This window comes from Pseudorca crassidens, chromosome 1, assembly GCF_039906515.1.
Source record: "Pseudorca crassidens isolate mPseCra1 chromosome 1, mPseCra1.hap1, whole genome shotgun sequence".
In the NCBI taxonomy this organism is placed as follows: Eukaryota; Metazoa; Chordata; class Mammalia; order Artiodactyla; family Delphinidae; genus Pseudorca; species Pseudorca crassidens.
In genome coordinates this window covers 75,013,007-75,023,814 of record NC_090296.1, presented here as the reverse complement: position 1 = coordinate 75,023,814, position 10,808 = coordinate 75,013,007, and the positions used below count along the sequence as shown (strand labels likewise).

Sequence of the window (10,808 nt, the reverse complement as noted above, 5' to 3'; positions counted from 1 at the left end):
GCGTCCTTAGGTATCCGCCTATCGCTCTCTCATTGGTTAAATGACTTGCGGAAGGCGGGGCAACCGGGCAGAGAACCGGAGAAAAGGAACCCCCGACTCGCTCCCGGTTCTCATGTAGACTAGGCTAACACCGCGGAGGAGCCTATTGACGTCCTTGGCCGTCCCCACTCAGATTTGCCGAGGAGCTCACGTCAGGCTTCTCTGGGACAGCTTTCTGGAGAGCAACTGCATTTGCTTCCCGTGGGGAGGGATGCTGGGCTGCCCATCCCCATTGTGTCATACAACCCTCCCAACCGCTGTCTCGTTTCCTCGGCGCCTGGATCTCATGTGACTGTCACAGATTTGTCTTCTTCCGCATTCTGCCTGGTCCTACAGCTCATATACCTTCAGTTCAAATCAGTGCCCCACACACCTCCCACCGCAAGGGTAAACTTGAGGCAGTTTCTCAGGTGACTCTGGGTGCAGCAGTACTCAGCTCTCTAGCCAGAAAGAGAAGTCCACCCTCACGTTGCAACGTCTTCCAGAACCCCCAGAGCCTTCAGCTGCCTAATACAGCTGCCAGAAAGATAGCTGGTTATAACATGGAGAGGGCCATGGAGTCACAGGAACCGTGTTGAGTCCTGATTTGAATACTAACTTTATATCATTGTACCAATTCAAATTCCTCTTCTGTAAAATGTAGAATAGGACTAGATTATCTCTTAGGACTTCAAACTCTAATCCTATGATTTTATTCAAATAAAAAAAGTGGCTTCTTGCTGGTGAAGCCTGGATGACTTCCAGTTTCTCTCCCAAGAGGTAACAGAGGAGCTGGCAGTACAGCAGCTCAGGAAGGTGGAAGGGAAGCTGGCTTCACTCACTACCCTATCTTTCTCCATGGCAACAAACTCTATGCCTCCTCCCCCAGACAAGAGCTTAATCACAGGTCCTAATGGACAAGACCTCTCTGTAGCTGGTCAGAAAGCCTATAATTGGGAGTCCAAGAGTCACCACTAAGCTTCTTAAATAGGAAATAAAGCTAGGCCCCTTCAAGTCTTGGATAAGAGCATCGATCTGAATATGTGTAAGTAATGGGTGGAGAAGCAGAGGCAGGGGGCAGCAGAGTTGGAGCAGGAAAGGCCATAACCTCACTTTATTTGTATTTCCTCCTTACACAAAATCATCAAAATAGGAACAGAGATGGGCAGAGAAAAGGGCTGAAAAGTTGTTCAATCCACATGTTCTCAGGGCTATCCCAGGGAGCACTTGAGGCTCAGTGCCTGTTGGAGTAGCCACAGATTCAACATGAATTCCTCATGCCCTGGCCTGAAGTCTTCACAGATTGGTGGCGTGAGCCCTGCAATTCTCATCCTTTGCCCATCTTGATGTAAGGCAGGAAAGTGGACTGAAATGCTCCTCTCTGATGGGCAAGGCAAATCAGAGCCCATGGTGTACTGCACCTTCTGTGCTACAGGAGCAGAACCTGAAGCTGCTTCCAAGGTTCTAGACACCTGCAGGCAGGGCTAGAGGCCAATGGTGTAAGAGCGGCCTGTGGGGTTGTGAATAGCAGAACAGACTGGTGCTGTCACAGCCCACTCATACCACACCTTCTTGGAATTGCTGCATCGCCAGAAACGCACACAGATGGTCTGGCCTTCACGCACGGTAATGGGCTGCTGTAAGAAGAAAGACATGGAGGTTCAGGGTGGAGCTAATGAATTTTATGTGGCAATGTACTAAGCTAGGTGTGGAGATAAAATGATCAAATGACGTTCCAACCCTCATGAGGTTTATTTGAAGTCTATCGGAACAAATAATCAGAAATGAACAGACACTGAACAAATAATCAAAAGTGGGATGAACACTGTGAACAGGGATAGGGTGCTATGAAAACACCTATGAAAGTTAACACTAACCTAGTCTACAAGGTCAGGGAAAATTATCTGACAACAAGAATGTTTAATGAGACTTGGAAGATAAGTCAGCTGAATCAAGAAATGAGCCAAGAACTTTACAGGCAGAGGACAAAGGTGTGAAACCGCGAGGCAGGAAAGAACATGGGGCATTAGAGGAACCAAAAGAAGGTCCATAGGACTGAAGCAATGTAATCAAAGGACAGTGGCTGAAAAGGCAGGCAAAAACTAGATCACACCAAGTCTAACAAAGATTTAAGACCTTATTGTAGGGCAGTGGAAAAACATCGAAGGGTTTTAAAAGGAGAGAGATAGGATCAGATTCATGTTTTTAAAAGATGACTCTTGCTCCAGGTAGAGAATGGACAGAAGAATAGCCACAGTAGGCGTGGGAAGCCAGGCAGAAGGCCCCTGCAGATATCCCAACATCTACAACAGGATCCAAGAGCACGTGAGAGCAGTAGAACATGGGTCACAGACAAGCATCATCCTGGGAGAAGGGAAGGGGCAGAATACCAATGACAATAGTTACTCTTTAACCCAAGGAGCCTTAAAGGTGATTCCTACCTTAATGGGGAAGAGGATGGGAAACCATGAAAACATCCCAGGAGAGTGAGTCTCTGGACGGATACCTAAGTGGACAAAGTAATTTAAAAAACTGAGTATAACTGATTCACTTTGCTGTACACTAAAACACAACATTGTAAATCAACTATACTCCAAAAAAAATTTTTTTAATTAAAAATTAAAAAAAATTTGAGGTCTCCATGACTCTGCTTTTTGCCTAGATTGAGGAGAATCTCTTCTGTGAACACAGAAACAAGTAATCAAAGATCCCCATTCACTGATTCCTGGGTTCCCTGTGACTCTAAATGAAACATGTACATACGCTACCCGAAACATGTACATACACTGCCCAGGTAGCATACTCTTATACTCCCCATCTACTGCCCTAAACACTTACTCAGAGTGATGTCCTGATAAAGCACAGTCTCAAAGTAGCCTGCAAAGCCATGCAGCACTGTGTTCACCTCCACGGGAAACTCCAAGGTGCAGTAGCGGTTGTTGTCAATCATAGGATCTGTCAGGGAAGAGCGGTATGGGTGATGAGTGGCCAGAAACCCTAGACAACTTGGTAAAGCATGAGCAGGAACCAGGAAAGGAAGCCCTGATAGAGACCAGATAGAGCAGACTCAGGACAGCAAGGGAAGAAACCAGGAGGGTGAGCTCTCACGCAACCAGTCAGAGGACAGCCATGCAGGAACCCACCTCTGTTGGGATGGCTGAAGGTAAAACAGGGCTGGGGCGCAGACAGCTGGTGGAAATTGTGCAGTCGTACCACATAAGGCATTTCAAACTGGGCCTATCCCGAGAGAGAACAAGATCTGGAGAAGACAGGCAAGAGCTACCTAATTCCCCAGGGAATGCAGCTCAAGCTTTAGGGACACAGACAAAGATAAAAACACAGGGACTTCCCTGATGGTCCAGTGCCTAAGACTGCGCTCCCAATGCAGGGGGCCCGGGTTCCATCCCTGGTCAGGGAACTAGATCCCACATGCTGCAACTGAAGATCCCAGCACGCGGCAACGAAGATACCATGTGCCGCAACTAAGACCCGACGCAGCCAAATAAATAAATATTAAAAAAAAAAAAGAAAAAGAAAAAGATAAAAACATAGTTTCACTTCAACTGCTTTCCCACATCCCCAACTCCTTCACCTCTTCATCTTCTCCAGTGGAAGAAAACACTTATGCTGACAGAGAAAAAGGAAAGGACTAAAGAGAAAAGAGTCCTCCAGAAGAGAGTATCTCTTTACCTCAGGGTCGCGGTCCTTTTCCCGACAGGCTCGGACCTCATTGTACAGCTTGGAGGAGGAGATGGGAGCTAGAAAGGAGGTGTACTCCCCAGGGATGCTCACGCCATCATCTGCAGAGCGGGAGAGTCACATTACTTCCCAAGGGATGGAAATGGTGCGTCTGTACTGAAAGCCCAGACCTCCCATATCAAAATAGACCCAGGCAGCTCCATGCTATCACATTCCCAGGCCAACCTGCTCCTAACTCCTGCCCTGAGGGATTCTACTTCTAGGTTAATTTAGAGTCACACAAGAGTAAAACTGGAAGGAACCCAAGGTATTTTAATCTAGTGGTTCTTAACTTTCTTTCCTTTAAGATCCTAATGAAAGCTAAGCCCAAAGTACATATGTCAGCTTAGGAAGTCTACAGATCTCCGATTAAGAGTCTCTGCTCTGGTCCACTCCCCTCATTTTACAGATGTGAATACCGAGGTTCAGAGAAATTGCTTCATTTGCTAAGGGCACTGACCCAAGTCTGCCCTGCCTTCCCTAAACTTTGTAACCTCCTCTAGGCTGCTGCCACACCCACCCTTCCCCAGTCCCGTCCAGCCTTCCCAGTTGATAATCCAATCCCCTTACTCAGTACACCCCAGCCTGGAGGCACCTTTTAGGAAGTGCTGGGCTCCATCCAGGCATTCCGGTGACAGCTCATTATCAGCGAAGGACCCCAGAAGCTCACTGACAATGATATCCGCTTTCTCTGGAGCCACCCACTCCCGCATGTCCGATGAGACTACTGTCACCTGGCTTCCCCATTCTTCAAACTGCCAGTTCTCCAGCCTAAAACAGAGATGATACAAGTGAGGATAAGATAAGAAAAACTGACACTGGGGACAAACTTCCCAGCAAAAAAGGTTGCTACTCACGTCACCACAGCATTTGGGTTCTTCTCCACAGCGTACAGCTTTATCCGCCGGTCAGCCTGCTTGGCTGCCCTCAGGGAAGCATTCACCAGGGGCCCCCGGCCTGCTCCCAGCACCATCAGCACTCTAAGAAAGAGAGGGAAGAGTCAAGCTGACTCTGCATGTAGAGAGGCAGGCATGCAAATCTCTGGAATCATGGGGAGAGCACTCACTGGACATTGGTGTCCTTCTCTTCCTCTGGCACTCGGTCTAACAGACATTTATAGATGGCCTGGGGGAACGAGGGAAGACCTCATGGCTATAATGCCATCCTCACCCAGGTCATTCTGGCCCTGTGCTTGACCCCATCTGGGACCCACACTATACCTGCTGGTATTGAGAGTATTTGATAGGGTCCTTTTCAAACACTTCGTATGTCTGAGATTCCAGATTATCCATCAGTGGCTGATGAATGAGAGGAAAAAGGCAAAGTAAGTTAGCCAGTTTCTGGCAAGGACAATGCACCAGAATACCAAAACCTTCCCACTGCCTCCTGAGCTTTGATAGGATTTTAGGGCACCTGCTCTCAAGAGACATTTCCTCCTCCCACCTCCCTCCTCTCAGTGTACTCCAGACCCACCTGGAGTGGGGATTGCAGGTAGTCTTCATAGCCCTTGGCAAAGAGTTCGTAGGCATTGGGTGGAGGTCGATTCTGGCTCAAGTATTCCAAGTACTGGAGGTAGGAGCAGAACTCTTTCTCTGAGTGGTGGTTGGTGCCTGTGATGATGAACTGCACCTCCAACTGTGAGAATAAGTCAGACCATCAGACACAGTCCTTGTACCAAGAGGATATTATTATGGTTTATGGTCAAAGAGCTCTAGCATAAAATAAGGCCCAGATCACCAAATACCAACAAAAGCATCAAGAGTCCTCCTATGCCACATAATCATCATCCTGGCTCAAGAGGCCCATGGATTGTTGCTATAACTTCTTTTTTTAATTTTATTTAATTTATTTATTTTTGGCTGTGTTGGGTCTTTGTTGCTGCGTGCGGGCTTTCTCTAGCTGCAGGGAGCCGAGGCTACTCCTCGTTGCAGTGCACAGGCTTTTCCTTGCAGTGGCTTCTCTTGTTGCAGAGCACAGGCTCAGTAGTTGTTGTGCACGGGCTTAGTTGCTCCGCAGCATCTTCCAGGACCAGGGATCGAACCCATGTGCCCTGCACTGGCAGGCGGATTCTTAACCACTGCACCACCAGGGAAGCCCTTTTGCTATAACTTCTTAAATGAAACTTTCTGCAAAGTTTTCATGAGATCTGGTTCCTTTTGAAATGTTTCTGGGCCCTCTACTGCTATTTGCATTTTTGCGTCCAAGACCAACTTTGCCGAAATTGCTCTCCAGAAACTAGAGGGGCAAAGAACCCCACAGAGGGAAAAAACAAAATAAAACAAAGAACACCCCATCATACATATGTGAATAAGGCAAGAGGATTAGCTGCAGCACCTTTAGAACCCTTCTACTACACACCTTGAGGAGTCGGAAGATCAGCCTCTGGTGCATCTTAGAAAGAACAGGAAATCCCTTCTTATTGGTCAGGAAAATGCTGGTGGGGAGAATGGCTGCTTTGATGGGCTCCCCAAGCCAACGATCAATGACATGATTAGATGGGAGGTCAGCACCAATTTCGAGAGCTACACAAGGGAAAAGAAAGACCTGTAAATCACTGATAGGTCAGAAGCCTTTCCTTGCTCTTTTGTGCAAGATCTGTCTACTCCTTAAGAGCAAGGCAGACCTAAGGCACAGAGAAAGTAGCAAAACTGCCCAGCAGACAAGTGTACATGAGACCCCTGATTTTTGGTCACAGAAGGTCAGAGAATGATAACGTATCCCAGGATATTTGTGGACTTACCCACCGCAATCCTCTTGCTATAATCACACAAGGTCCGGAAGTTGTGCCACCTGTCCAGAGTCAAATACAGAAAAATACAGTCAGATACATATGGCCCACCAATCACCATACCTCAAGGAGACCTTCCTACAGGTTCCACTCTGTACTTCCCTCCACCCTGGCCTTCGCCCTGGTACAGCAGCAAAAGGAGACATACCACATCCATGTCTTCTCCTCTCCACTGTACTCCTCTGTGTGTGAAGTTGGCGCATTCTCAATTATATCATCTCTCAGGTCCTCTGGTGCCACCAATGGCACCCGCATCCAGAACTGCACATGAACAATAAATAGGTTCTGTACCCTATTTAGAACTGTTTTGAACTCATTGGGTCCAGAAAGCTTCCTTCAACTAAAAAGATCTTGATCCAGATTTCAAATTACTCCCTTTACATGCTTTTCCCAATTTGTGATTATATGTATGTGTACATGTATCTTGTGCATATCCTTAAGTAAGTATCTGCCTTGTCTTCTATCTGAATATTCTATATATTTTATAACTCTCTGCTTACCACTTTTAGTTGTGGGTAGGCAGTACTGACATTTCAATTCTGCCAAATCCACCTTTTACTGAATGGCTAGGAACAAGAAGATACTTAGCACAGCCTGACTACCATAATATGCAGCAGGAAAGGAGGCCCTCAGCCATACCATGGAGGAGTGGTGGCCAGTGTGGATGTGGTTGGTCAAAACTCTCGCCAAGTTTGTGTTATCTTCCTGATTTAGGGGCAGCAGGAAAGCTGGAAGACCCAAATATGCCCCAAAATTCAGCTCCTGTAACATAGCCTGGAATGGAGATCAAGAGAAAAAAGTTAAGAGCAAGCAATTCAAATAGCTTTAACTGCATTATATTAGATTTACTAAATTACGGAGGGGGAAAATACTACTCTCCCCATCCAGCTTGTTTACAGACCTGATCTTTAAAAAAATTCATTGAAGAGGTCAGTCTTACCGCCTCGGAGTTCCTGCGGATCTTTTCCACTTTTGAGTCTGGACGAATCCATGGAGAAAGCTTTCCCACAATTAGTGTATTCCAGTCTGCACTCCCCCACCCAAGAAAGACAAAGACTGAATGAGGTTCAGAACTTTACTCATTCAATTTCTAGTTCTTAACAGGGACTAGAGAGTTAGAGATGAGAGACAGACTTTTTCTATCACAGATACAGGACAGGAGAGCCTGACGCAGAATAGGGAACTAAGGCTTTTAGCAGGTAAGCAAGGAGAGAACAAGAGTTATCTATATCCCGGAGGGAACCAATATATCCAAGTCAAGAAAGGAAGAGAAGGAAGGCACTGATAAAGCATAAGTTGTTATTGCCTCTAATAATTAAGGGGTATGTGGGATGGTCCCTACCCCTTCCTGACAGCAGTAGGTCTGATCGTGTCTGGGGGCCCGGCCGATTCTTAGCAGGTTCCTGAGTGAACTCCCTCTTGAAACGCGGGTGGAACACAGGCATGCAGAGGAAATCAAACCTACAACCGCGACAGACCCAGAATCGTCATGTAAAGACAGCAGCCCAGACATCCAAGCAATTGGACTAGGCTATCTAGATTCTGCACAACCCTTTCAGCTGCCGTCAGTCACCCGACTGGACTGCTGAATTCAGCCCACCTTGGGGCATATCACTTCCGCTGCACTGTGCCTCAATTTCTCCCCGGAACACAGCCATGGAAAAGATGAGTAAAGAGAAACGATGAAAATCCACACCACGTGGACTTTCTATTCTGCTGTCACTGGTTTTCCAAGATTGTCACATCCAGATCTGCACCAGTACTGCACAAGTTTCCCCCCTCAAGGCTTTTCTCTCCTCTCCCTAGCCCCCTCTTACACTCACAGACGATAATCTCGCTCGCCATGGCCCTGGAGGTCTGTACGCCCCCTGTGTGAGTTCACCTGATAACTCCCCTGACTTTGGGGTTCAGTGACCCCACGCCCCCAACAAGTTTTTTTTCCTCTCTCTCACGCTCCAGGGCCCGAGACTTCTCCCCTCCAAGGACTAATGGTTTCCCCCGCCCTCGTCGTATCCACTCCGACACCCTCACCCCTGCCTCTCGGGAATGACTGGTCTGCGCCTCTCTGTCCCCGAGTTCGGACCCCGCATTCCGCTCGCAGAGGTCCAGGCCCTCACCCCTGCTTGGCCACAGCCCCCAGTGTGTCAGCTATTTCGGGGACGCAATTCAGGTCCCTCCCGCTGGACACGCGACTTCCACTGGCACCGCCGACCGCCATCGCCGCCATCTTTTCCCTCGCGCTGTCCACGCCGAGATTCCCTGACACTAGCAGCCAATCACAAAGCCGAAAAAAAGCCCCCAAAAGGCGGGACGAGTCTCCCTAACAACCAAAGCGTCTTCCACGGCTCCGGAGCTGGAGGAGGAGGGGTGGGGAGTGGCTCTTCCCGCCAATCCGCGGGCTGCACAGTGACGTACGGCTTGGCTCCGGAAGAGTCACCAATCTCAGGGTCTGGTTCTTGACGAACTTCAATCTCCCATAATGCTCCGTGTACTCGTAGAATTCCGATAAGAGACTACACGTCCCATGAAACCCTGCAGTATAAAACCCTGCAATATAAGCTTGAAGTATCATCATTGAGAGCTGCGAAATTGTCTCAGGGCCAGTGGCGCAATGGATAACGCGTCTGACTACGGATCAGAAGATTCCAGGTTCGACTCCTGGCTGGCTCGAAGGGACAGGTGTTTCCTTTATTGCATCCCATGCAATATGGCCATAAGCAGTATTTTGAAAGTCTCCCCTTATTTCTTTTTAAATATTTCCTCATTATCTCTCGCCCTCATTTTGAGGTCTTAATTTTATTGCGTTTTGCAGCCATTTTATGTCAGCTTTTCCCCTTACCGAATTCAAAGGTGATTCTTGTGTCACTACTTAGGTCCATCCGAATCCTGAGAAAACCGAGTTGATGGCTGGGGTCTTTGTGTGGGCCTTAGTATATTTTTAAATAGATTGTGGCAATTCAGCCACTAAGTCTTTGTGATTCTATATCTCAAACACAAAAAAAGTAAACAAACACCTAAACACACACACACACACACACACACACACACTGAGGATAGAGAAAAGGAACCCATGGTGAGGAAATATAGTGAGGAGAGAGGAGTAATGAACTGCCTGGCGGAGGCCTGAGAGAACCTCTACATTTTCCTTTGTGAATGCCTGCTCCAGGGGTGGAAAAGAAGGAAAGGAAGGCAAAGAAAGACGTAGAAAGGGAATACCTGAAGGTAGGGATGCCAGAAGTGCTGAGGGCCTGGCAGCAGGGTTGGAAAAAGAACACAATACAAAAGTCCCGAGGCAGGAGGCGTTGACAGAATTTAGGGACCGACTGACAGGGAGCGTGATAAAGGGAAGTCTGTGGGTGATAACCCAGGGTTCTGGCCTCTGTAGAAGCTGGTTTAGGGAGAATCAGGGTTTGGGTTTGAAAATGCTGAATTGGACGTCTAGGGGGCGCTGTGTAATAGAGAGTTGGATGAACAGTGACCTGAACCAGACAAGATTTGGAAATCGCCGTTAGAGAGGTAGTGACCGAAGCCATGAGACTGAATGAGATCACCGTAGCCCGTGGGGGATCAGAGTTCTGAGAAATACGGAACGGGTGGATAGGATAAGCTATAAGGAGCCCGGGCAATGTAAGTGCCCCAAAAGGATGAAGATTAGAAAGCTAAAGAAGAAAATGCCTATGAAGCCTAAGAGAGTTGGAGATGATTTTGTCCCATCTTCTTCTTATTATTACTAGACTTTCTTTTTTTAAATACATTTATTTATTTATTTTTTGGCTGCGTTGGGTCTTCGTTGCTGCACGCAGGCTTTCTGCAGTTGCGGCGAGCGGGGGCTACTCTTCGTTGCGGTGCGTGGGCTTCTCATTGCAGTGGCTTCTCGTTGCGGAGCACGGGCTCTAGGTGCACGGGCTTCAGTAGTTGTGGCTCGCGGGCTCCAGCAGTTGTGGCTTGCGGGCTCTAGAGCACAGGCTCAGCAGTTGTGGCACACGGGCTTAGTTGCTCCACGGCATGTGGGATCTTCCCGGACCAGGGCAGGCGGATTCTGAACCACTGCGCCACCAGGGAAGCCCCTAGACTTTATTTCTTAAAACAGTTTTAGATTTACAGAAAACTTCAGCAGGTAGTACAACACAGCCAGTTCTCTCATGCCTACCTACAGCTTTCTCTATTATTAACATGTTAACATTAGTATGGTACATTTATTACTATTCATGGACCAGAATTGATACATTATTATTATTAACTAAAGTACATAGTTTATTCAGAT

General features: G+C 47.6%; 1 protein-coding gene and 1 non-coding gene across 4 annotated transcripts; one reads left to right on the top strand and one right to left on the bottom strand.

Annotated features, from left to right (window-relative positions):
• Positions 1-1,104: 1,104 nt before the first annotated feature.
• PRMT5 (protein arginine methyltransferase 5) lies at positions 1,105-8,893 on the bottom strand. 3 transcript variants are annotated; one of them, XM_067740602.1, is made up of 17 exons: positions 8,662-8,887; positions 7,887-8,005; positions 7,485-7,570; positions 7,184-7,318; positions 6,693-6,805; positions 6,497-6,546; positions 6,115-6,278; positions 5,230-5,391; positions 4,977-5,054; positions 4,823-4,881; positions 4,614-4,736; positions 4,352-4,527; positions 3,709-3,818; positions 3,162-3,255; positions 2,857-2,973; positions 2,460-2,524; positions 1,105-1,655 (listed from the first exon to the last, which is right to left on the bottom strand). In XM_067740602.1, exons 1-17 carry the CDS (start codon positions 8,769-8,771, stop codon positions 1,503-1,505), a joined length of 1,914 nt encoding a protein of 637 aa, XP_067596703.1. In that variant the 5' UTR covers positions 8,772-8,887; the 3' UTR covers positions 1,105-1,502. The 3 variants fall into 3 exon arrangements, with proteins under 3 accessions (XP_067596703.1, XP_067596711.1, XP_067596720.1); XM_067740610.1 differs by having other exon boundaries at positions 8,576-8,707; XM_067740619.1 differs by lacking the exons at positions 1,105-1,655; positions 2,460-2,524; positions 2,857-2,973; positions 3,162-3,255 and adding an exon at positions 3,264-3,500 and having other exon boundaries at positions 8,662-8,893.
• Positions 8,894-9,141: 248 nt separating this feature from the next.
• TRNAR-ACG (transfer RNA arginine (anticodon ACG)) lies at positions 9,142-9,214 on the top strand. The gene has a single exon. It is a non-coding gene; the product is annotated as a tRNA-Arg (tRNA).
• Positions 9,215-10,808: the final 1,594 nt, after the last annotated feature.

Coding starts and splice junctions, on each gene's coding strand:
- PRMT5 (XM_067740602.1), bottom strand. CDS start 8,771: ATGGCGGCGATGGCGGTCGGCGGTGCCAGTGGAAGTCGCGTGTCCAGC. Junction 3,819..4,351: donor AGCCCAGCACTTCCTAAAAG/GTGCCTCCAGGC, acceptor CCCGCTCTGCAG/ATGATGGCGTGAGCATCCCT. Junction 2,525..2,856: donor TTATCAGGACATCACTCTGA/GTAAGTGTTTAG, acceptor TTGTCCACTTAG/GTATCCGTCCAGAGACTCAC.